The sequence below is a fragment of the Apostichopus japonicus genome, chromosome 2 (genome assembly GCF_037975245.1).
Source record: "Apostichopus japonicus isolate 1M-3 chromosome 2, ASM3797524v1, whole genome shotgun sequence".
NCBI lineage: Eukaryota > Metazoa > Echinodermata > Holothuroidea > Aspidochirotida > Stichopodidae > Apostichopus > Apostichopus japonicus.
This window is the reverse complement of record NC_092562.1, coordinates 29,030,193-29,054,190: the sequence shown is the minus strand read 5'-3', so window position 1 is coordinate 29,054,190 and position 23,998 is coordinate 29,030,193. Positions and strand designations below refer to the sequence as shown.

General features: G+C 37.5%; 1 protein-coding gene across 3 annotated transcripts in view; it reads left to right on the top strand.

Moving 5' to 3' along the window:
* The window catches only part of LOC139954969 (uncharacterized), a 121,052-nt gene that overhangs the window by 58,460 nt on the left and 38,594 nt on the right, over positions 1 to 23,998 (top strand). For 2 of the 3 annotated variants that reach the window (XM_071955057.1, XM_071955062.1), the window contains exons 3-21: positions 737 to 994; positions 1,706 to 1,840; positions 2,827 to 2,976; positions 3,282 to 3,416; positions 3,943 to 4,314; positions 5,107 to 5,352; positions 5,715 to 5,846; positions 6,323 to 6,481; positions 7,347 to 7,478; positions 8,697 to 8,852; positions 9,301 to 9,606; positions 12,864 to 12,943; positions 13,351 to 13,567; positions 14,483 to 14,562; positions 17,124 to 17,373; positions 18,157 to 18,230; positions 20,049 to 20,292; positions 22,742 to 22,824; positions 22,987 to 23,239. In XM_071955057.1, the coding sequence (XP_071811158.1) occupies positions 737 to 994; positions 1,706 to 1,840; positions 2,827 to 2,976; positions 3,282 to 3,416; positions 3,943 to 4,314; positions 5,107 to 5,352; positions 5,715 to 5,846; positions 6,323 to 6,481; positions 7,347 to 7,478; positions 8,697 to 8,852; positions 9,301 to 9,606; positions 12,864 to 12,943; positions 13,351 to 13,567; positions 14,483 to 14,562; positions 17,124 to 17,373; positions 18,157 to 18,230; positions 20,049 to 20,292; positions 22,742 to 22,824; positions 22,987 to 23,239 (3,462 nt within the window). The remainder of the gene's footprint in view (positions 1 to 736; positions 995 to 1,705; positions 1,841 to 2,826; positions 2,977 to 3,281; positions 3,417 to 3,942; positions 4,315 to 5,106; positions 5,353 to 5,714; positions 5,847 to 6,322; positions 6,482 to 7,346; positions 7,479 to 8,696; positions 8,853 to 9,300; positions 9,607 to 12,863; positions 12,944 to 13,350; positions 13,568 to 14,482; positions 14,563 to 17,123; positions 17,374 to 18,156; positions 18,231 to 20,048; positions 20,293 to 22,741; positions 22,825 to 22,986; positions 23,240 to 23,998) is intronic. The other variant, XM_071955047.1, reaches the window with a different exon arrangement.

The following is a 23,998-nucleotide window of genomic DNA, read 5'->3' as shown; positions in this document are numbered from 1 at the left end:
GTGTTTTTGGTGGTAGCTAGTCTCCCGATCCGAGCATATTCTACAGCTATAACAAGTTAATACATATATTCGGTGTGGGTACAGTTTTCAATACTCCGTCAGAATGTTCAACAACCTAGACTACAACCGCTCGTTGCCCCCCCCCCCCCTCCCCGACCATCCCGTCCCCAAAATTTCATTGTTTGTTTATTAATGATAGCATAGAAGGGAGGTTTTATTGTTGAGAAGAAATAGCGTTTCTTGAAAGTTATGTAATGTTTGTCGATTCGGAAGGTAAAATTTCCAACTGAGTAAGTCGGCTCATGCAAACAGTTTCTTACCTTGCACTTATATATATCCTCTTGATGAAGCGTATTTTTTCCACAAAAGTACCACACAGCAAATTGGGCATCGATATCTTAATTGAATATGCGCAGTTTTAACGATGAAACCACATGGATGGCTTATCGCTCCCATTTCACCCAGTTAGTCGGTGTTCTAATACAACTTGGAATTTAAATTGAAGGAATCAAGATACATGGCTTTGAAGTGTCAAGACTTCCTCCGAACTCTCTTAGTTCAGTTAGATTGTTTAAACACATACTGCTGTTAATGATATGTTAAAGGGATGTTTTGTTAGCTAATACAGCCAATGTATATTCTTGCATTCCTTGTATTTTTATATCGTACTTTCTGTTGTCTTCATCAAAAAGATTAGAGATGACACATTTTTTGGTTTGATTGTATATTCACTCAGCTGAATTTAAACCATCTGCTTTCACCATTACCGCAAATCTTGACGAAAGAGTGACGTTAAAAATGTTGGCATCGGACAGTAATTCGACACAACAAGTACGTTGGCGGTATTCGTGGGGTTCGGTCACAAGGGAGTTATCTGAATGGGAAGGAAATACTACACCAGTCATTGAGAAGGTTAACACCAGTGATGCTGGAGTATACGAGGCATATACAACATCTTCAACTGATAGTGGATACGTCAGACTTATCGTTAGAGGTAACTGTAACACTTACGCCTATGGGGGTCAGGAAAAAAATCCTAAAGAGTTTATTCAGAAATATAATTGTTGAATTTAGGAATTTATTTCCGTATCGCTTAAAGATATTAACCGCATGACTTGTTAAATTTTAATCATGTTTGATTCGTCTGACGTCATATGTAAATCACGTCATCATGATTGCTTTTTCTCGCTTCGTGGTGATAAATTACAGCAACCGATTACATTTGCAGCTTCACTCCCTTCAGCATGAAACTACATTGTTAGATCGTGTAAAATATCGCAACTGATAATGAGAACCAACGAAGGAAGTATGTTTTTTCATCACATCAAAATGTCAAGAGGTTAGTCAATATGTTACACAATTTTACAACACATGCTCGTAATCGGTCTGATTTACATACAACATTGCAGTTTTACATCGAAACATGTTACGTTTTGGACAAAATAAGTAAACCGTCAAAGTTTGGATAAAGAACACTGCCGAACATAATTTTATATTAAACATCGTAAATCTGTTTCAACGTTTTACCGCCACAACAGCCACACCAATTATTTGGAGGCAGTTTGTAAAAATAATCATACAGTGTTGATTTTACAGCTAAGAATGAATACATTAGACAAATAAATGGAATATCACATTCGGTTAGCTCTCTTGACAAATTCAACGTACACGAAGTAATCTTAATCAAATACATTAAACTTTACAGGATGCCGATACAATTTATGGGGTTCCCCTTCATGCCAATGGACGTGTCCAGTGTGCTACAATGGTGGCATCTGTGATGATGTCTCCGGAGGTTGTGTATGTCCTCCAGGATTTACAGGAGGTCAATGCGAACAAGGTGATAGTCTTTGTCAGTATCAACACTTCCTTCAATATTTGATTGTAGATTTCATTATCATAGGGCGAGAATTATAGTAATGTTCCGGTACCGCAAAACACAACCATACTAATCAAGAAATTTAGGTAAAGAAGGGAAGTGGTATATTTGAGTAATAAATGCATCTGAATTGAAATATCAACGGTTAACTTGAAGGAGAAAGAATACATATATCATGTGTCGCCATTACAGAGTTTTCTTTGAAATTGATTTGCAGGGTGCAAACCATTTGTTTGGGAAGCAGTGTTGACATGGTTCTTTTTTTTTCTATTACATTTTCAGGGTAACCTGTTAACTGTGTCGAAACTGGAACAATTGCTATGTTATTCAATTATGTTAGTAGTTTTCAGTGCGTAGGAAGGTACTTTTGAGTGGGGGGGGGGGCTGAAGACTGATGTCCGGCCTGGGGGAGGGGTCTAAGGGGAGGGGGTGTCCCCCTCCCCTTTGGAATTTTTTTGCATTTCCAGGTGGCCTCAGATGCAATTTGGTGCAATATAGCACACTTCAACACCCACTCCATTTTGTAAAGAATTTTGCATTTTCACCTGGCCTTAGATGCAATTTGGTGCTAAAAATGAGATTTTTTTCTCATTTGGAAATGAAAAAGGGGTTTTCTGACTTGCGGAGCGAGGGGGGCGGAACGATACTTCCGCCCCCCCCATATTTTTCACTGGGAGGCTAGCGCCCCCAGCCCCCCCCCCCTCCCCCCGGTTGATACGCCCTTGAGTAGTTTCGTTACTTAAGACTAAGCATTTTAAATCCAGCTCTATAAGAAAAAACATAATCATTAAAATAAATATAAAAAACATGAAAAGAGAAAAAGCTCAGTTGATATCAGATTCACACTTGATCAAAATTTCACCTTTGTGTGTAGGAACGTTAATTTTGTAATGCCAAATTTTTTTTGTTGCCCTAATGATAGCACTTTTTCGTTGTATTCCTCAAAGCCTGTCCGTCTGGGTACATCGGTCGACGGTGTGGAATAAGTTGTGCGACTGTTATTGGTGTTGCTGATTGTCGAGGTGTGGAAATATGTCTACCTCATTCTTTTGGGTGCTCTTGTGCCCCGGGCTTCACCGGTCTTGATTGTCAAACAGGTAATCGAGTGTATCTTGAAACAGAAGGGTCATTTTATCAATATTTTTGTATTCATACTGTGCTGTTATGGGGCCATAATTGTTTCCTCTCTTTTATTTTGCTGCAATATATCTTTAATACCATATTATATAATTAATATTATCGAACTACAGACGTGATTTACATGAGTATATCATTTTGTATATGTATACAGTGTGATTATATAGTGATTTTTTGGAAAAAATATTACCTGGACTTAAGCCACGTTTTTTTATTATTATGTGTGACAGTTATTCGGATTATTATTATACATTTCTCTACGTAGTTTGCGATGAAGGAGCATATGGTGCTGGGTGTACTGAAGTATGTCACTGTCCATCTATGTCACAATGTGATTCCAAAACGGGACTCTGTTCTGAAAGTGGATGTGAAAGGTCATGGAAAGGACCAATGTGTCAAGGTAGGTAGGATTCGTTGACTTAGCAAAGGCATTTGGTGTCTCGTGTAAGTGGAATCATCAAATGTATAATGTGATTGAATATGGCGAATAAACTATCACAAACCAAAATATTGAAATTCCGAAAAGGTAACGAAATTTGCTGAATATATTGAAGTTTTAAGAAGTAAGACTAGTGGGCGTTATAATTAAATATGACTAAATTATGTATTGAATAAAATTGATAAATTGGAAGACATGTTCGAAATATAGTCAACAAGTATAAGTTCACATTCACGTTTTGATGACAATAATGAGACACCTGTCTCATACGTACGAATCGATTGGTTCGGATGATAACTTCATTTGGGAAATTATTCTTATTATTTGTAAATATCACTAAATTTATATTTCCTTTGAGGTAATTCAGTCCATCTTGAAGAAAGTTAATACAAACCATGTAGATCCACAACAACAGAATAGTTACATTCAGAGATAACAGGTGGTGTTTTTCTGCGTAATGAGTGTTATTCTACGTTGCTTTCCTCAGCTAAGATCTTCGATGTTGTTGGTTATGGCAGACCGGCTGCCGTTCAAATCGGGTATCCGTTTAACGTAGAAGGATTAACGACATTAGACATGGATACTTCTGTCAAGTTATTGATTGGTCGAGAACTTGACACAGGTACAGGAAAAACTGGAAGTGGAATGAGCCATGAAAATGCAAATTTAACAACAATGCCTTCAACGTCTGGTTTGCCTGCCGGAACACTTCAATTTACGGCCAACGGAGAACATAACAGTAGACTGACGCTAGAGACGGTGTCTTCCAATTTTTCTCACTTGGGAGTGTACTACGTGGTACTTATCAATGGAAAACGTAGACAACACACACAAATACTCAGGCAGTCAAACAACATTGGTAAATGTCTGTTGTTTGTTCATTTATTACTCTTCCGAGTATAAGAATATGAACGTAGCTGGTGCAGCCGGGAACAGAAAGTAAAATACTCAGTTAATTAATAATACTTACTCAATTAGTGGTTCATATACAGTAGCGGTTCTGTGTTGTCACCGTGGCAACTGCATCTTCGAAAGCTTTCTTATTATATTATGATTTAAAAACTGATGCACTTTAGGAAGTTTTGAATTTTTTCAGATCAATTGCCATGATGATATCATACAACTCCATTGTTTTCTGTTCACAAAACCTAAGTCAACATCTTTACAATAACAAATAATGCTTCAAAAGGTGCAATTTTGCACTAAAGATGTGAACAATTCCTACCACGTTCCAAAAAAAGAGGAAGTTTAGCGACCAAAGAATGATACGAGTTAGTCATTTCAAGGGTTCTAAAATAAACTGACATGAAATGACAAACAACTTTGCTACTATTGTTCATTGCAGTTTAATTAAAAGAGGCAGATATGCAAAGTGTCTTTTTCCTTTGATGTTTCGATGTTTTACTAATTAATGAGAATGCCAATTACTAAAATGTATTAATGGATGGTTGAAAAGCTTATCATCATTCTTAACAGGTATATCTAATTTTCAACTTACATTTATGCTATGAAAGGTATGAGCAGTACATATATATATATTTCAATATTTCTAACCAACATTTTATGCCTCTGGAACTATAAAATAATCCCAAACATATTCCAGTCGATCCGTATGTATTACCCAAATGGGATATAATCATCATTTTTGCAGATGCTGTTCAACCTGAGAGATTTACGTGGTCAGTAGGAACTGGTGAATCTGTTACCATGACTGTTTCATACAACGGAAATGTTTCTAGCCTGAGATGGCGGCATAATGGGAGAGATATTCCATCGGCCAATGAGAATACAGAACTGACAATTAACTACGCGAGGAAGGCTGATGAAGGAGTCTATGAATGTTTTCCGTTGAACAGAGATCAGTCTTACAAAGGGTTCATGATGTTAAACGTACGAGGTAAAGCACACTTCTAAGACTTGTACCCTTTATAATGCAACAATATTTACAATAATTCACAAGGTGCTTTAGACTAGAGTGTCAACAGAGAAAGCAAACCTTCACTAATATCTCCACACTGACTGCCAGTTTGCAACTACATTACTACGTGGATCTATCTCTGTTTTAAAAAGCCGTTACATACAGAAATAAAACTAGAGCTGATCTCCATACACATATAACCGTTTGGTAGATGTTCGGAATATATTCCCGTCTTCCGAAACGTCATCAAACTTTACAAGAACATATTGCCTGTCCAATTACCAAAACTAACAGTATGGTCTGTTTGAAAATTGAATTGATATAATTAAATTATTTTATAGCATGTCCATCTGGTTTCTGGGGGATTTATTGTAACAATACTTGTCCAGTCTGCTATTACCAAGGTATCTGTCACGAGGAGACCGGACAGTGTATATGTCAACCAGGTTACCATGGAGATAATTGCTCACAGGGTAAGTCTTCTGAAAGGAAAACACGAGAGTAATAACACTTGATTATATATGCATATCCTTCAGATAAGGTGTATCATAACTCAATAACCAAACATGAATATTTCGGTGCAACACGTCATACTTAGCGAGCACAATTTATTTGAAATTTCGCACGACAAGACTAGCCTTATTATTTAAGACACTGAAAATATTTAAGACAACTGAAATTGTTGTCAAGGGAAACATGACTACTGTGCAGGTTAAGAGCGAATGGAAGTTTAGGATTATTTAAATGACGTGTGTGTTTATTACAGCCACGTTATGAACATTCTGTCCGTTGTGACAGTCAATTGTTACGAATGTTAAGGAAATATTACTTTCAGGCTTCACAGTACATACCAACATATTTGTTGATATAGTTAATCTGGTACAATGGTTAAGACTGTCAACAACTATTTGTTTGTTATGTGAATGAAGCCTGTAAACTTATCTTTCAGTGTGTGATGATAGATCAAATGCCATCGGTATGACTTGCGACCTTAACTGCACTACTAGTCCTGAATTGGGGAACAAGTGTTTGTACAAGCAAGTATGTTCTCCTCATCCGGTTGGATGTCATTGTAGAGCAGGGTTTGGATCCGTGCCGAAATGTAACAGTAAGTGGTTTACCGTTTATCTTTGGTTTTTTGTTAATCCTCTCGTAGTAATCTTGATATATATTACACCGAATAAGTTGTCTCAAGGAGTTCAAATCAGCATTATGGTGGAGCATCATCTTCAATTTGACAAATATACCAACGTAAAGCCCTGACATCTATAAATAGTGTAATAGTTTCATGTAGAAGGAGAGAAAGTATGTCTTATGACTACAGCTCTGATTATTGCTACCGTGTAACGGATATTGAAATATGGCTGGGAAATATAACCTATAGATTTGCAGACGCTGCCGTTTAGGGTATACTGCAACTATCATTAATGCTAAGCAAACCCCTGAGAACTGAAGTTGAGTTTCTATTCTGATATTGGAAGCTCATGAATAGTTATTTTCGTAAACATTTCAATTTCACCAAAAGTGTTGGTCGCTTTAACATACAACTCAGTGGTTGTCATGTAAGCCTCAATTCAACACTTACTACGGTAACCGTGTATCCTATTTAATTAACTTTGTCGACAGCACAAATGTAGATGAATCAGTGTTAAGATTAATTTTAGTCATCATCGTATCCACATATCATCTACAAGATCGTGAGAACTGTTAAAAAAGAAGAAATAATTACTTCAACTCAATCTGTTTAAAACTGATACAAAACCCAATCCGGATATGAAATCAACGTGAATCAGTTTGAATTTATCTCTATACCGCAAACACACAAAACAGACAGTTTACTACCAGGTTTGAATGTGAAAAATTAAAGATACATAAGGCATTTAAACAAATGTTTTGTAGAACAAATGTATTGTAGAACACGTACAGTTAAATTGTGGTGCAGTAACATTTCAGATATTTTTATATTTATTTAGCTGAATGTCAATACCCATCTTTTGGTGCCGACTGTGCTATGACAGCTCATTGTTTGACAACTTATTATAATGCTGTCAGTGGGTGTAACGCCTTGTCATGCCATCGACACTATGAGGGGCCTGGATGTCAACGTAAGTACCGAGATCTCGAGATTGAACATCAAGCACACACTTAATGCTAGCTTTCGCCTTCAACTTCTGTAAGCCAAGTTCCGTTGCTGAGACAGTGGATACAGGATATATATATATATATATATATATATATATATATATATATATATATATATATATATATATATATATATATATATATAAATATATATATATATATATATATATATATATATATATATATATATATATAAACGGACGGCCTGACGGACGGATGGATAGATAAAAAGCTTTTATTAAGCCCATTCTCTGTTTATGTCAGATCATTATAGATATGCACAGATGGGCTAGATTCCAAGAGATTATACCATATCAATTTCGTTGTAAAGCACCTGGCTATTCGTGAAAAACATGCTTTAACTGGCGTTAAAGTCTACCAAGGCTCTCAGACATGCGTATGTTCATAGGAAGAGAGTTCCAAAGCTTCGAGCCAGTAAATGCAAAATCTTTATAGCTAATCTGGAGTGCACCAACAGCACAGCAAGAAGTAAAATGGAAGGGCGAAGAGACACTTATGATATATTTCAGATTGTCAGGGCAGAATTATGAATATATTTATGTAAAATGATTTTAAACCGAATACAATACCTGTGCCTCAGAATAGATTTATTACCAAGTACCATAACTTTTTTTCAGTATTGAGCTTCATAAGAAAACAAGACACCCAATTTTGAGCAGTATTTCCAATTTTGAGAAGTATTTAAACAATCACGGTTCAGAGCTCTGTATTGCTGTTGACAATCAAAATGCGTGCAGTTCTGATGATCATCAGCATATCCAGAAATTTTGAACCGCACAGAATGAACAACAATATAAAAGGATCTCAAATAAATATTAAGCAACACATTTTCTGGTTACGACAAGCCATAAAGGAATTGAACTACTTAAGCACAATACCTGAAAAACAGATTTCGTTCGACAACATTTTAATAAACACAAAGTGATGAACAGTGTCAAAAGAGGCACCACGATCTAGTAAAAAGTAGAAGAGTGACAGAGATATTGCATATATGCAGACGACATTTTTCACACAATATGCATATCAGCATCGTATGTTAAGTCGTAATTTAATCCAATACCACTTACCTTTGTTATGACTTTCATTACTTTTAGTTCAAACATGTTTCATAAATGTATCTATCATGTTTAGTTTGCAAATTTGTCTCTTAATACACGAAGAACTTGCAGAAAATCAACCCTGTCCTGGTGGGCACCACGGAAGACTATGTAACTACATCTGTCACTGTGCTGATAGCATTAACTGCAACAGATGGACGGGCTCGTGCTATCGTGGAGAATGTGCGGAAGGCTGGGATGGATCTAACTGCCAAGATGGTACAATTCACTTAAATTTGATGAATTTTAAGATAATATTTTATTACTTTTCATAAATAGAAGTTGATTTGAAGAAGTTTACAAATTACGCGCATATTTACTTGCACGTGAATCTTGTCTGTTGGTTCAATCATAATGTTATCGTTTATTTTGTCCTAGACAGTCTAGTATTTTAAAAAATGTTGTTAAGCATTTGCAGCGACGGATAAACACACAACTGAACAGAACACTAAGGGCAAATGTTTCACATTTGATGGAGACATTATTAGACAATGTGACCAATCCGGACATGCTGACATGTCGCGATATGTCTTGATAAAATGTTGTCTTTCTCAAACTGTTCAAGCTTGAGGCTCATGTTAGAGTTTTGACCGATCATTCCGTATAACATCTCTGTCATCAAATGATGATGATGATGATATTATGGTTTCATTTGATTTCTTTCAAGCTCTTCCAGCGTTGTTTGATGCTCCTTCAGTTACTTTTGTTGAGGGAGGGATCCAAGTTTCTTGGAACCATTGGAGACCTGGATATGACTACGGTACCGGTCTAGTCGACTCTTATCGAGTTAACTTTGGATTGACCAATATACTTACAGAGCAACAAGAGATAACCCACCAGGACACCAACAATAACTACTTAACTTATACTGGCTTGAATCTTGTAGGCAAATACTCAATCTCTGTGTCTGTTATAAAGATAATTCATGGTGAAAAGACAATTGGCCAAAGCTCTCCATCTGTGGTTGTTTGTTGTAAGTACATAGAGTATTTCTATGTTTGTTTTATTTTTTGTTTTTGTTTCCTCGGGAAGAGGTTGGTTAAGACTGATGAACATGTGTTCAAAACTCGATTTAGATTTTGCAGTGTCGTGATGTTACGCGATCTTCTCTGTATAGATTTTGTCTCCATGTTTTTACAGGTTGTTAGAGGTGTAATTATTAATTTAAACTAAGTAACGGACAGGTTATTCGTATAAATATTGAGATTAGCTCAATTTTAATAGGTAATGAGTTAATCTGTACAACAAGAATTATATGATAGGTGGCAGTGATTTTAGCAATAAATTAGGGAGAAGTTCAGCTGTTTAGGCATTGAACTTGCATGTAATGTTGAATCTTATTTCACAGTGTGCTCCACGACTTTACAACAAGTCATTCATTAGTGCTAGTCAAAAACACATAAATTCTTCCAACACTTTGTCCCTGCAAACTTGCAGTTTAAATACAACGTAACCAGGCGCGTATCCAGGGGGTGTTGGGGGCGCGCCCCCCCCCCCCGGGTAAAAAAAAGAGGAGGGAAAAAAGAGTAGAAAAAGGAAAAAAGAGGGGGGAAAAAGAGGAGGAGAGGAAGGAAGGGAAAAGAAAAAGAAGAAAGAGAGAAAAAGGAGAAAAGGAGGGAGAACAAGAAAACGCCAAGACACCGGGAGAGAAAGAGGAACAGTGACATCATTACAGCGCTGATCCCTATATACACAGGGTAGCCAGTGACGGATCAAGGATTTCGGAAGGGGCGTGTGCCTCACCCTACCCCTCCATTTTTGACGTTTCTATTTTTCCTCTCTCACTATTGATCTATATATTTACTATATATGGTCTACCATAACGCTTGTATGTGTATATACGCCTTAAACAATTGAAGAATTGTGCTATGAAACCAACTGTGGCTGACCGTGTCGTCGGGGAACATGACGCATTTCGGGAAGGGGGCGACCGCCCCCCCCCCCTCAGCATGTTTTTTTTTTATGATATCGCTAGTAATTTCAAAATAGAAAATAGAAAAGGCTTGGGAAGTGTCATTTCCAGCGATCTGGGAGGCATTTTCGGCCAAAATTTGCTTGTACGCTTCGCTCCGACAAATGGTCCTGGGTAGTGCTATATCCAGCGATCTTGGAGGCATTTTCGGCCAAAACTTTCTTGTACGCTTCGCGCCAACTCATAGTGGAGCTACGCTTAGATAACTTGCCTACAGGCTTCGCAAATTGGCAAATTCCTCGCTACGCGCCTGCTCGAATTTCTAAAGCAAACAGCAGATATCACATCATATCAATGAGCATGCAAATGGCGTTCCAGGATGAACAGCCTCAAACTTGCCCGAAAAAAATGACCAAAAGTTTTCGCGCACTTCGCGAGGGTTCAACATGTCAATGCCATATAAGTAAGCATCGGTTATTACATCGCATGCCATCGTTTACCGTACGGTGCGTGAAAGTTGCGCAGTATACCGCGGGATGCTAATTGTAAATCAAATGTCTTATGCAGATGGAGAAAAACATGGAGGTCCAATTATGTCAAAACTCTCTTTTACATTAGACATGGCGAATTAGGGGCTGCAGCCCCCCCCCCCCCCGCCTCCTACGCCTATGTGGGTAGTGTTCGGTTGAAGGAAATATCTGCCATTTTTTCATTTCCTTCAACCAAGTTTTATAATAGCCGTTATAAGAAGTTTTAATAATTGTACACCAATAAATTAACTGTATCTGAATTTTCGAAAATTTCCTCACCAACATTCTTCATCATACTTTCCTCTACTCGTGCAATTTTGACTGGTCTGTTAGGGGTTGAACGAGATTTTCTATATTAGTTGGCCATAGATGAAATTTTTTGCAACATTATGGGTATGTTTTGAAGTGAGTTTATTCACGGGAAATGTCAATTTTCAAACTCTGAACAAATAATGGGCTTAAAACCTTGAAAAGTGGTGCTGACGGGTATTGTGGGCCGCGACGTAGAATCACCTACAAAAACAATGATCCACAGGACATGCGATGGGGTCGAACATGATTTGTGACTGGTGACAATCTTCAAAAAGGTTATGGATGGAAAAAACTATTGGGAAATACTTGGTTCTCACGCAAAAAGTGTACATCTGGTTGGTCATTTTGAAGCCCGAGAAGTGCCATTTCCGGTGATCTGGGGGGTATCAAAACCAGAAATGTTCATGTACGCTGCGCGCCAACCGATGGTGGCGCTCCGCTTAGATAGTAATTCGCGCCCCCCCCCCGGGTTAGAAAATCCTGGATACGCCCCTGGTAACATCTTATTAAACTGAATTAACGTGTTTTTGTGCTGTTGCTGTTTCAGTGAACCATGTGTGTGTTCAGTTTTAGTCTTTATTCTATATAAGTTTATATACATTTCTGCAAAACTTTTATGCTGCTACGAAACTTAATACGCGATAGGTATTACTGAGTACCATAACACATGAACTTGTATGATTCAATAAGTTTGAACGACAAATCCGGCGGATTGACACGTTCTAAATGGAATATATATGTGAACCAAAGAAAGCAAAAGTTTGGATTTCAAATGGATATTAGTATTGTTACTCAACGTGCACAGTATCTTTTAATAGCTATTCAGTACGCCGCATGAAATGTTTAAGCCTATATAAACATGTAATATTGCACTTCTTAAACGGGAAATCCCAGTTATTCCCGAGGGTTGTCTACCCGAGGGTTGACTACTTTGACATTTAACATTGCTTGAAATGCAATGATACCTATGAGAACTATAAATATTGTAAGTTTTAATCAATCCTCTAAATCAATGTCGCTTCTAATATACGGTACCATCGTGACACGGTCACATAAATTTCTTCTTCATTGCCACATATTTGTCGAGACTGTCTTTAGTCAAGCATTGGCCCAACAGACAAGGACGTGACGTAACAGCCTATAGGTGGATTTTTCGTTATTCTGTTATTTCAAAAACCTAATATAGTAAGTTCTTACCCTTGTAAATCACTGTCAACTACCTCCATCTGCAAACTGCAGGTATTACTCTCACTCATTATTTGGTCGTAATAGAGAGAGTAGACCTACACGAACAACAATCTCATATACATATACTCTGAGTCAGGGCCTTTGTAATTTTAAATCGAGACTTTTGTATGCGTACTTGCACTCATGGTTTTGGTACTCACTTTACAAGTCTGCAATCTGGTCACAATACAAAGAAGTTATTGGATCTCATTTGACGTATCTGATGTAATATTGGTTTCTTGATTTCAGTGTCAACAACACCTCCTACTAATGTTAATGCCGAGCCAACGCGGGCAGAGGAAAGGATTTCATTTACAGTGAGCTGGGAGGTATGATATAGAAACACAGTTCCTAAGATTACTTTACATGCTATTTTGTAACGTAACACTTTCTAATTTTCTTTTCACTTGAATCAGGGACTTATTAAACCTAATGATAGAGCAATTTCTCAGTAAATCTTACCCGATGAAATGACTACCAGTAAACCGCGACAAATATTCACCTCAGTCTGCAGCTGAGGAAATCAATAACACCTATAATAAGCAATGTGCCCTTGATACAAATTGGCTTTTATAATTTGCATTCATTACTTGAATTCGTGAAACAGTAAGACCGCTTATAATATATTGGTATTTAATGATGATGTAACATTTTATAAAACATTTGGATCAACATCGGGGAGGGGGTTATCACTATATACTTGGAAGCCACATTGTATACATTTTCTTGTACACAGGACATATGTCCGTCAACGGAGTTTACATATGATGTGTACTTCCGACCAGCGACTGGTGGTGGAGGTTATTCAGTACAAAACGTACAGTATGAACGTAGTGTGACTATCACGAATGGTTTACTTCAATGCACTGAATATTTAGTGTCGGTGAGGAGGAATGCAGAAGGATCAAGTAGAAACAGAAGTGCTGAAACTACTGTTCTGACGTATTCAGAAGGTTTTTAACCCTAAATTTACTCAGTTTTATAGCACCAAGTTATTAACTTATCCCTTTCCACCATATAAAAATGTCCACCTTTTTATAGGGGAATCGAATTAAATAGTTATATGTATGTAATACCACAACTTGAGGAACTTGAAGGAACAACTCGTACATAAAAATAGGTTTCTTGCATCAACTGTGCACAGCAGATGAGTATAGGCTTTATAGTATGTTTATTTCGGCAAAACCGTAAGACTTATCCATCAACACTTCACCAACAGTTTTCATACATCGGAAAACGCCTATAACATAATTTACTTAAAAGAACATTGGTTTGGTCGTTCAAACCGAAGTGAAGGTCACTTGAAACGGGACCAGCTTTGTCTCTGCCTGTAAAAAGAAAAGATTGATATGATGAACTCGTAGGTCTTGTTACTAGAATGAAGTCTGAAGTTGTATCGCTCTTCAGATTTTTAAATAACATTGATAGTATAGTTTCTTTAAATCGTTATTGCGTATTACATGTCCTTGAATAATCTGGAAAAAACGGCATGTACAGTAAACAATTTGGATAAATTAGTGACGGTGTAATCATATTATATCGACGTATCATCGGCTAACATACTTGATATCAACGATTTCGGTAATAATTAACAATTTCCCAGGTCTGTGTTCCAGATATGTTAAGTTCCTGTGTAAATGTCGTTTTGACCTTCAAAGCTCTGTTCTTGTTAAGTTCATTATTGTTAGACATTGTTAACTGCAGAGTTCATAATTTTGGTATATTTCGTTTCCCCGTGTTCTGATACAAATGGCTAGCCTAAGGAGTAAACAAAAGGAAAACTCTTCAGCAGCAGGCTATCACCAGATATGTATACCACGTGTTTCTTTTCTAGTCACTATAACATCATTTATCTTTTATCATTTCAGTTCCAACTGTTATGCCAACAGATGTCAGCGCTACTCTACTCCGTGGTGTCAACCCTGTGCAAATTCTAGTTAGTTGGACTGTAAGTTAAATGCACTATAAACAATACAAAATACAAAGAGAAGTAGGAGTAGAAGCAGGTGAAGACGATTCGTTTAGTTTAACTGATTAAAACGTACTGATTGATCTCTTATTAAAGAATAAATACGCCGTAACTATTTATTTATCCTTAAGATTAGTACCGCCACATAATTGAAATGTATTTGTCACTCCCCAGCAAAAAATGTACCCTAATTTTACCGCGGTAAACTATGGTAAATGTGTGGTAAATAGGGTAAATGTGTGGTAAAATTGTGGTAAAATCAACCGCGGTACATTTACCGCAGTTTTACCATGGTATTACCGCGGTAAAAGTATGGTAAAAGTGCGGTACATTTACTGCGGTAACTTTACCGCAGTTTTACCATGATATTACCGCGGTATAAGTAGGGTAAAAGTGCGGTACATTTACCGCGGTAAATTTACCGCAGTTTTACCATGATACTACCGCGGTATAAGTAGGGTAAAAGTGCGGTACATTTACTGCGGTAAATTTACCGCAGTTTTACCATGGTATTACCGCGGTAAAAGTGTGGTACATTTACTGCGGTAAATTTACCACAGTTTTACCATGATATTACCGCGGTATAAGTAGGGTAAAAGTGAGGTACGTTTACTACGGTAAATTAACCACAGTTTTACCATGGTATTACCGCGGTAAAAGTAGGGTAAAAGCGTGGTACATTTACTACGGTAAATTTACCATAGTTTTACCATGATATTACTGTAGTAAAAGTAGGGTAAGTTTATATGGTACATAAACTACATATGTGAAATTCCTACAATTGTGCCATGATTAAACACAGTAAAAATAGGGTAAAACTATACGGGCAATTATACTATGGTAAATTTACCATAATTGTACCATGATTTTACCACAGTAGAACATATATGGGTCACACTATGAAACATGATGGTACATTTACAGCAATTTTCCATGATTTTGTCCCATACTTTTGCAATACTGATATGACAAACCTTTTGTTCTATTCATATCTTAATGTTGGCAATATAAATTACCTGTGGATATGAGTTGAATAAAGAAGAGAGACAAACTGCTATTCTTATATGTTATAGTATGCATCTCTTTTCCTAAAAAAAACAAGCAGAGGATAGATACATAGAGAATTCCTTCATGGAATCGCTGATATATTTGAGAGGAGACAACAATTAATTCTTTTTTCATTATTAGGGAGAACCTAAAAGCCTTTAAAATGTAAAAAGAACTATATAAACTAGCACACATAAGGCATAGCTTCTGTGCCTCAACACTGTGGCACACAAAAATTGACCAATCAGTGTCCTCAGATTTGGGTATTCTCTGTCAGGTCCATTAAATGACTTGACAAGTCTATGTATCTATGATCAGAGTACTCTTTCTATTTGAAGGCGAGATTCGCCGGTGTCCTTTCACGCACAAAAACTTGGAACCTCAATGATTTCCGACTAAGGATTTCCTTAGTCTGCTGAAGCACCTTCGGGTGGAAGCGTAATACGAGGTGTATCATATCATATCATATCACTCTTTCTATTTAAAACAAGTCTTTGAGGACAATAAGAGATCAAAAGTCCAATCTGGACTACCAATTAAGTCAAAAGAAGAGATCAGGAATCATACCAGCTAGGGTCATTGAAATTCAACAAAGCTTTCTCATGTGTGAAACCTCCATGGATTTGATGAATTAAAAACTGTTGCATTCTACAACTGAGGACTTACATGTCAGGCATACAACTATTACAATAAGGGTAAAGGCATATAGCCAAATTATGATACAGTACACTGATGGGTGAAATTCAAAGAAATATATGGTATACATGCTGATTGAAGTTAGGACAAAATCATGCTCAAAGTCAGGTAAAACTGTCCTACAATTAGCGTAAAATCATGGTAAATTGAGGTAAAACTAAGGTAAAAGCGTAGTAAATCTACGGTAAAAATGGGGTAAAAGCGTGGTAAAAGTATGGTAAATTGAGGTAAAACTAAGGTAAAAGCGTGGTAAATCTACGGTAAAATTGGGGTAAAAGAACGGTAAAACTGTGGTAAATTTAGGGTAAAAGTGTAGTAAATGCGTGGTCAATCTAGGGTAAAATTGGGGTAAAAGAACGGTAAACTGTGGTAAAAGCGTGGTAAAATATGGTAAATTGAGGTAAAACTAAGGAAAAAGCGTGGTAAATATACGGTAAAATTGGGGTAAAAGAACGGTAAAACTGTGGTAAATTTGGGGTAAAAGCGTAGTAAAAGTGTAGTAAAAGCACGGTAAAAGTATGGTAACACCGGGGTAAATTGCGGTAAAATTGGGGTAAAAGTGAGGTAAAACCATGGTAAATTTGTGGTAATTTACTGCGGTAAACCGCGGTTTACCGCGTCCATAGGGCCAAAACACCGCGGTAATGTACAACAAATTTACCGCGTTTTTACCCCGGTTTTACCGGGGTAAAAGTGTGGTATGTTACCGCGGTAAATTTGAGGTAAATTTTTTCCTGGGTCAGTACATGAGAGACTAAACTTTTCCTTTCTCTTTCTGTAATCAAACGCCTAATTAGCCTGTAAATGTCACGAAACTAAATCTGAAGTGCGACCCAAGAACTACAGACTACACATATGAAGTCTATTATGAAGATGCAGGAAACGGTAACGAGACAGTGATAACGACCACAAACTCTTCTACCAATGTGACTATTTCTGATGGTACATTATCTCAATGTACTGAATATCTAATATCAGTGGGTATCAAGAACGCAGTCGGTCGTGAAAACAGGACTTCACCTGTCACTGTTCGTACGGATTCTGAAGGTTTGTGCCCAATTGTCTCTATCGCTTTCAATGTAGAGTAAAACGTTATGTAATATCAAATTGCACATCTGTGAAGGAGAGTGGGTGGAGAAGGGAGGGTGGGATGTATATTTGTCAATTTCCGAATCAGTTTTATAGCATGATACTCCACATATAATTGCAAATGTCAAATTTAAGTGCTGGTGCTATTTTTACCGTACCTAATTTAGTCAGTGTGTATGATTGAATGGCTGTTTTTATCCTGGAAGATTTCTTTCCTGACACTTTTTCAATATTTCTGTTAACCTTTTATTTTAAAAACTAAACATATGGGAAATATAAAGAGGGATAGTTTGAAACGAAACTCGACCAGTCAAAAGATCATAAAGCACACTGTTATGTGTGCTTAGCTTCAAATATCAATACAACGAAATCATTAAATTCGTACACAGATGTATGTTTGAAGCCGAAATTTTGATGATAGTGTATGAATAGGATATACTGAATGGTGTTATGTAGAAATGTTAAACACTTGCATTTTTATGTTAGAGACATGTATAGCTCTAGGTCGGTGTGAATGAACAATGAAAAAATTCAGGGATCTTTTTTTATGAATCACATAGATTTATTGGTTTATAGTAATTATGACGACGGTTTCTAAATAATAACAGTTAATGAAATTAAAATAATTACTATAACTGGAAATGAATATAGCTTGAAGTTGAATGATGAATTGAAGTGACCAGTTTATCAATATAGTGCGAGACCGTATAAGTAAGGTATATTATGATTTTTTATCTTCAGATCCAACGGTATGGATATATGGTGTGACTGCGCACAAGACAGGCAGGGTAGATCAACTGCAAGTATCGTGGTCTGTAAGTCAGCCTTTTTGTCAAGTAATATCATTTTGCTTACCTAACAATTGCACAAGGTCCCTATATAGTGTTAATTGCTGCTTAAACAAACATTAGCCGGACGCAGCTAGTTAAGAATTAAGAAGTATTTGCAATGTAGTAACGGCTGGCGGAATTCTCTGTAAATACAGACCTCTGGGTTCAGTTGCGATACACATATATGTTACTTCTGCTAACGATTTGAAACCGTCTTCCACCTGCCACCTTTTATTTTGTTTTTAAACACAAGATGTATTGACAGAGAGTAGGAAAGAAAAACAGAACAACAATTCAAATAGATTCCGTACTTCTCCGTACGTGATAGCAACTTTATTGAGGGGTTAACTTTGTAACTGCATATGCAAGAGGGTAGTGGATATGATATCTTCCCATAAATTAGTAAATTACTGCAAAATAACATGAAGATGCAAACTAATAAAAATAAAATAAGAAAAAATATGTACAAAGGCATCCTATGAAAATCACTGGTAACTGTATTACCTGAACCCTTAACATTCTATTTGAAAACTCTGGAAATAGCAGAGCATTAGACCAAATAGGGTCGACATGTAATCCTACACCCTACGACTAAACCTCTGATCGATACATTAAACTGAGAACCTTTGGTCGGTAAACAAAGCTTCGCCTAACTAAACAATGTAATAGGGATAATTAAATCCAAACTTCTCTCGATAAATTAAAGTTAAAAGTACAAGCAGTGATCTACAAAATATGGCTGCTGCCGAAAGTAACGCAATGTGATTTCGAAATGAACGGAACAAAAAGAGTAGGTATCGAACAACAATTAGAGTAGTGCACTTCCGCCTGAGAGGTTAACCATTGTCGGAAAATAGCCCAAAAGTGCACTTCTATATATATATATATATTTTTTTTTTTTGGGGGGGGGGGGTTTCTGAGTCATCACCATTCTTGTTGATGCTTGGATGTTACAAAGGATGAGATAAACTACTGATCGTCTACAAATCTGGAGGATTGACGGTGATTTAAGGTATTTTAGAAAATCTTGGGTGAAACAGAAGATTCCGGAGCGACAGCTGGCAGATGGGAATGGGAGCACTATTGTAAAACGTTGAGCTCTTGTAGATCAAAATCTTAACAGTCATGGTGGCAAAAAGTGAAAGTTTTATAATAGTCCAAGCCATAAGCTATCATATGGTGGTTAGGACATGCCAGTTAGAATATTCTATCTATGTTTTATCAGATTTAGAAAGTGACAAGTTTTGTGCGTAAGTCAATGGGAGCAATTAATCGTGGTGCGATACCTATACGAACAGGGCCTACGTAACACACCGCAACTGCTGTACGAAGGGCGCCAAGTCGAACAAAGAGTATGCTGAAGGGTACATGCCAATTACGTAACTAGCCAGTAGTTCGCTGGGCACTACCTCACAAAGAGCTATATTGAGCCGACGTGAACGTTGAAATTGCTCATGAGATTAGTTCACAAGGGCATTGACTTGTACGATACACTGCACTGTCCGTGTCATTTGAAAACCAAAGATGACGTTACGGTCAGAATGCTCTTAGATAACCCCGGAAACTGTAACAATGTATGAGCATGCCCTGTGTATAAATTTAAAACTATATATTAACCAGGGATTTGTTATAACAACTCCCTGATTAAACGGTCCCTTGCTCTTTCTGAGCAGTTGTTCCATAACAACTCCCTGTCCTGAGTAGGCATATAGTTAGTGTGCACGTTGTTAGTGTTCAGTTCGATATCATGTTAACATGTTTACACCCTTATATTGTCCTTTTCTTACTCCGCATGTTTAAAAGACGAACTCCATCAACCAAAATAATCTGAAGTGTATGCCATATACCAGGTACACATATGAAGTTCACTACCATCCTACGGATGAAACTATAGCACAGAATATTTCAACTACAGGTTCACAGAGGTCTTTGACAATATCTAATTTACAAACATGTACTGAATATATGATATCGGTCAGAATCAGAAACGCAGTTGGTCGAAAAAGTAGAGCCACTGACCCTATCATTGTTCGAACCAAATCTGAAGGTAAGTCTAATTTGCTAAGTTTACCAATTCATGTATTAGACGTATAGTCTTAGTGTTACAAAAAATTGTAATAACTAACACGTCACCAACCTGTCACATGTGCTCTTCTACCAACTTGAGACATGTTTATCTTTGAAAGATGACAACATTAAAATGACCTTGGCTCTTGAATGAAATATTATCACACCGAACCGGATGTAAACTATTAGAACTCCCCCCCCCCCCCGCCCCGCACATCTCCCCATGTTTCCCCCTGTCACTCTTCTTCTCCTAGCTATCTTTCAACTTGTTTTCTCCACACTTTCCTGTCCTTGTCCTTCTGCAGTGTATTCCATACCCTCTACCCGTTACAGTCTGTCACTTATTTGTTTATCTGCTACCTCTTCTCTTTACAACGTTGGCTTCTTTCTTCTCTCTGTTCTTTGTCTACTAATCTTCCTACATCAATTTCTTCACAGTCCTACAGAGCACCCTCCATCCGTCTCACCAACATCCTCACCAAACACTGACAATCGTCCTTAGATAGCCTCAACGATGATATCCTGAGGCTGAAGCATGAATTACAGTCATGCTGCACCAATGACGAATGGACTCAGTACATTAACGAAAATATCTTTTGTTTGTCTCGGCATGGCATTGTACTCACAGAATGAACAAAAATGAAAATGATTGACCTTCTGAAAACACGTAAACGTAACGCTTGCAACCGTATTAGAAGGTCCCAGACTCCACATGAGTCTTAACACCATCCTCAACTGTAGTTGTTAATTTATCTTCTTCTACTCTCACCAGTGCAGAATGTAGGCTTCTCTCCAAAGGACTCAACTTCTGTCCTACTCCTCCATCATTTGACCAAGCGGAACTGAGCCAAGACGTTCATCTTTTCTTCAGCAGAATTCACCTCCGTGAGTTTTTCCTAGATGATCCTCACAACTGAACGGGAACCCTTCTGCAACAAAAGGTTCTTGGGTGCCTCCTAAGAAACCTTTTTAGAAGCTTTAAGGAGCCTACACACAAGTCGTCAGCGACGACAAGCTCCCTCTGGTTGTTACTATCACCCAAATGTTCCACCTCTTTCAGCAAATCACCACTAACAACCACAACATTCTCCTCACTTCAGAGTAGACTGCAACAAGCCGTCATTGAAAAACCTACTATTGCCTAAAGAAGTCCACGCAGGTCTTGTAGTCCACCTACAAGACCTTTTTGTACGTGCTGCTTCTCCACATCTACCTTCTAACACTACACCCATTCAGCATGGTATTTTCAAATGTGATCGTACTTCGAGATGCATCGTCTGCAGCCTCCACATTGCTGAATTCAATTTCATCACCAGCCACAGCGTGCAACTCACATACAAGACTAAGGGTCACATCACAAGAAGCGATTCTATTGTCACAGATCCACAGTCAACACTGAGACCGAGACCCCAGTAGGAGAATACTTGAACCTTCCCAACCATACCATTAACGCCATGTCTCTACAGGAGATTGAATCCTTAGGTAGTCGCCCTGACCTAGTACGAATCAGCAGAGAGAGAGAGAGAGACTGTGGATGGAAAGCCTTCGCACATTCAACCTCATCGGCTTAACATTCAGGAAGGACATGACTAACTGTTTTCCTGTCCCCCCTCCCACTCCCCCCCCCCATCACTCTTCTTGTCTTAGCTCTATGCCGCCCCTTTCTCTCTACATTTTTCTGTCTTATTATAGACATCTCTAGTTGATTCCCTACTGGCCTACTCTCTTTCCTTAAACCTCTCTTCGTCCCTCTACTGTGTATCTCCTACATTCCCTCTTTCCCTGTTGGTTTCTTTCATTCTTCATTCTTTTCTCCATCCCTTGATTACTAATCCCGTTACATCTTTCTATTTGTGTTCACCATGCTCATTAACCTGTCTGTATTCTGTGTGGGTTTTTGTCCCTTCTGTTACTGTAAGTTAATTGTCATTTTGCCTTTAAAAAAGATCCTGCTAGGATCAAAACGTCAGACCAACTTACTTTTACACATCAATTTATTTCGTGTTCACCATGCTCGTTAACCTGTCTGTATTCTGTGTTTTTATTTTTCCATTGTTACTTGTCATTCAGCCTCTGAAGAAGATCCTAAATCGAAACGTCAGGCCCACTTTTACACATTCTCTTACACGGGCCCTTTAGTAGACAAGCAGTTTGCTAACAGTTTTTGTTTATTTTATTTCAAATCTAACTAAATTTCCAGAAATTAGCATTTAATTTTGATGCATACATTTGTATAAATGGGAAACAGCAGAATTGGAAACAAATTTTAAATTGGTGCTGATATTAAGTCAAATATAAATTAGATTCATTCTTCACGTAACAAGATAGTATTAACATATAGTATAGTGTATACCTCATAGAAAGTACTTGGTAATGTATGACACGTTTAAACATAAATATAACACGCTAGTTTCGCTTTTTCTCGGTAGCGCCATCTATTAAACCACGTGATGTCAGAGCTCAGAGAGGACGGATGCTGGGAACAGGGCCTCAAATTACAGTAACATGGACGGTAAGTTCAATACTTCATTCAACCATCTTGACATTAAGCAATTTAGTGCCATAAATTTTGAATTTCTTTCTGCCTCAAGCTTATGTGAGTCTACGAACTATGTAACCGAGAATAAGAGAACCAGCTTCATCGGTCATAATTTCTCTTGCTTAATGTATGCAGGTTGATGCAATTACCTCAGGGAATCTTAAATGTGACCCTACAACCACCGAGTACTCCTTCGTTGTGTACTACCAAGAGATGAGTGGAGGGACACAGGGTAGTAAGGTAATACCAGGAAGACACTCCATGGACACGATTATCTCTGAAGGATTACGTCAGTGTACTTACTATTCAATATCTGTCAGTGTTAGGAACGCAGCTGGAATTGAAGGGAACAAAAGCTCAGATATCTACATACAGACGGATTCGGAAGGTTTGTGCAACTTCACTAAACTTTAAACAATTCAAAAGTGTTTGGCCTTGTTCCCCTTTAAACAAAAGACATTTGCATGCGGTTTCATTCAGTGGAGTGAGTCAATTAAGTTCCGATGCGTCTCTTCCGAGATCCTTCTTTCTCTTCTAGGCAGATACGCAACTGATACCAAACATCTTAGACGATCTTTACATCATTGAGTTCCATTATTGATCTATATACTATCAACTAGCTAAATTATCTACGGATCAAAGTCAAATATTCAGCAACCCAGTGCCCCTATTACAAGCTTTGATTTACAATAAGCTTAATTGAGCTTACAAGTATTGTTGGCATAATCCGAATGTATTTTTCATGGCTTGTTGAACCTCTTCCGTTCTCAATGGAATGAACGAGTCTTTAGATCAATAAGATTGTGAAAAAATGCAACACAAATGTGAGTATACTTATTGTTATATAGTAAAATGCGGTTTTGATATCGAATAGCATAACATTTTCGTATTGAAATTAATTAAAAAATTACTTTTAGGTTTGAGAGTTCTGTAAACCCTTTGTTCCTTTAGTTCAACCAAAACGTAATTTGTCGATATGAATCATGTTATAAATTTACATATATATATAATTAATCCAGGTGCATCAATCAGGGGGTGGGGCAGAAGAGGGGGCACGCCCAACTTTCTGAATGGTTGGGGACAATATCAAATGTTCCCTAGGTTTAGCGACTGACTCGTGTAGGCGATAGGCCTATCAGGCTAATAA